This window comes from Cucurbita maxima, unplaced genomic scaffold, assembly GCF_002738345.1.
Source record: "Cucurbita maxima cultivar Rimu unplaced genomic scaffold, Cmax_1.0 Cma_Scf00003, whole genome shotgun sequence".
NCBI classification, from domain to species: Eukaryota; Viridiplantae; Streptophyta; class Magnoliopsida; order Cucurbitales; family Cucurbitaceae; genus Cucurbita; species Cucurbita maxima.
The window spans coordinates 4,114,897-4,117,537 of NW_019272019.1; the positions used below are offsets into that span (position 1 = coordinate 4,114,897).

General features: G+C 37.2%; 1 protein-coding gene across 4 annotated transcripts in view; it reads left to right on the plus strand.

Annotated features, from left to right (window-relative positions):
• The first annotated feature begins 423 nt into the window (after window positions 1-423).
• Window positions 424-2,641, plus strand: part of LOC111476748 (protein EMBRYONIC FLOWER 1-like) — a 7,685-nt gene continuing 5,467 nt past the window's right edge. For 3 of the 4 annotated variants that reach the window (XM_023120542.1, XM_023120546.1, XM_023120545.1), the window contains exons 1-3: window positions 424-652; window positions 1,626-1,793; window positions 2,416-2,579. In XM_023120542.1, the coding sequence (XP_022976310.1) occupies window positions 1,648-1,793; window positions 2,416-2,579 (310 nt within the window). In that variant the 5' untranslated portion in view covers window positions 424-652; window positions 1,626-1,647. Of the gene's footprint in view, window positions 655-1,616; window positions 1,794-2,415; window positions 2,580-2,641 lie in introns of all 4 variants that reach the window. The other variant, XM_023120544.1, reaches the window with a different exon arrangement.

The window sequence follows — 2,641 nt, forward strand, 5'->3', positions numbered from 1 at the left end:
GTCGCGCGTGTGATGTACGCACCAATTAGAAGGCGTTTAAGTGGGAAGGCATCTTTTGATTTTCATGACACGACAGGGTACAAATAAACTATCCCCATTCGTCAAGTAAACGCGAGTGTAAGCTGCGCGTGGTGAGATTTTTTTATTTTTTTTTTGGAAAACAAAAGAAAAAAACTTGCTAGGGTTTCCATGGCATTTGACGCCCAAAGGCTGGTATGCCCTTGAGATAAGAAGCTGCCACGTGTCGAGCCATAATTAACTCCACGAGCTCCCACGCTTTTTTTATTACCACCACTCTCTCTAAATAAATAGGTCGCGGATGTTATGTACATGTGGAATGTGGATGGCATGGCCATGGATGATTTTTAATACCAAAAAAAAAAAAAAAGGAAAAAATATCACTCCACTACCTATAGATCTCTCTCTCTCTCTCTCTCTCTCTCAACTATCGAAATTTCCCTTTCTCTCTCTAGGGTTTTCGGAACTTCGCACTCAAATTCTGCTCAATCATCTTCGAATCTCATCTTACAGCTTTGATCTGCGTCTTCCTATATAAATGCTCTCTCTACCGCTACAGTTTCGTCGACCGGCCGTGAAGAATCGCCGTCTAGTTAATCCGTCGTGGTTCCGATTGGTCAGTTGGCTGAGCTAAAGGTGCGTTGTCGACTCCATTTAATTTTCCTTCTTCTTCTGTGTGGATCTTCGATTTGGTTCCTTTTTATTATTTCAGCTTTTTTCAGCTCGTTTCTTCGTCATATTTTAGCTTATTTTTCTCTATTTACCTCCTAATATTTGGTCCTGGTTTTTTCTTCTCCGGCTGATTTTTGGAAAGTGATTTGGCTTAGTCGCCGGAATTTCATGTGCTACTTTCAGTTACTTGATGTGTCACTCTGTCAACTTTTGTCTGTCACGAATTTCTGAGCTCAATAAAAACCCTAAATATTTTTCATCGGACCAATTCGCATCCATCGCCCAATCCACTGCTGTTAGAATTCTCAGACGGTGAGTATTTTAGCTGGCTTGATAAAATCCATTTCGTTTTTTGTCGTCTAGTGTACCTCCGCTATGTTCAGGTAATTGATCTCGCTAAACCCTAGACTACGCTTTTCGTACTATAGTACTGAATATTGCTTTTCTTTGAATTATATATGGGCGGAGCTGATTATGTATGAATTTTATCGTTTGTAATAGGTGAAATAGGTTCATAAACCCTAATAGTAATTAGGGTTTATGGTTCATTTCCATTGAATTTCATGTACTAATAAGTTGCAGGTGATCATTATTTTATGTGTAATTTCAAGTGTCTTAGATAAATGTTTGCTTAACGGGTCGTTTCTCTGAAATTATGCATACTCCTTTGTTAGAAGTTATTATTTTATGTGAGCAATAAGTTCATATGATAACCATTTATATGTAACTTCAGTAAGGCCTGTATGTTCCTTCTTACTGACCTCTTATTGTCTGTAAAAACATTATATCTTTTATATATATATATATATATATATATATATATATATCTGCAACATTTGATGCTTATCGGTTTATGTTACTTCCACCATTTGATTACTAATTAGCTCTGCTGCTTGGCATATGTTCACAAATTGGTCTTTCTACAGCTATAAACCGTAGCTTACCAAAAGTCTTGTAATGGACGAGGAGCATCATCAGAAGAATGATTCTAGTATCATTTTGAGGACTTCAGTCCCATTCATTGAGATTGACTCTTTATTTATAGATCTTTCCAGTTGTATTGATAAACCCGATGCTGGAAACTCCGATTATTTCTCCATACGGTATATGACCTTTACATTACCAAGTTGAAAAGTTTTTTGTGTTCCTTTTTTAACAAGTTATATGGCTTTGTTTGAAAACTGTGACTGGGTTAACTAGTGCTTGGTTCGTGCATGTGTCATCGAGATATTCATGATTATGTCTCCTAGTGCAGTTATACCCACAAATGATTCATTTTCACTGCTTGGTTTTCATGCTAGCTAGCGTTATTGTCCATACAAAATTGTAAACGTTTCTACTTTCTTTCAACTGTTTTGTCAAAGTTGGAAGCTTCATTGAGAATGCATAGCAACTAAAATTCAAGTTCTCTTTACTTTTTGGTGGGTTTAGTGCCACTTATCACATAGCTTCTTTCTACATTGCTATCCAAGCGAGACAAATGTGCAAGATGAAATTAGCATTTGAGCTCACCTAGTTTAACATGTTCTTCCAACATGAATGTCAGACAGTAATTAATTCAGAACTAAGAGGTTAGGTTAAGAAAAGATCTTTCGATGAAGTGAATGTTCAATATCCTGTGAATCCAGTGTCTTTTGTATATTACGCGATGAATTAATTTCCTCAAAACATGTTCTCAACATCTGATGTACAACTCCTTTTCCTCGTCAATTGCCTTTTGTTCAGTGGATATGCATCTCAAATGCGTGAAAAAGATTGGAAAAAATGCTGGCCATTTGATTTAGATGGTGACTATGAGCCTACAGAGACAATGTCCTTTCTTCCACCTTTTTGTGTTCCGCAGTTCAGGTGGCAGCGATGTCAAAATTGCAGGAAGGAAACTCCTGCAGGTGGGCTAAAAAAGATTTTTTAGTTGACTCTTGCCATGCCATTTCTACCATTCAAAGTGTCC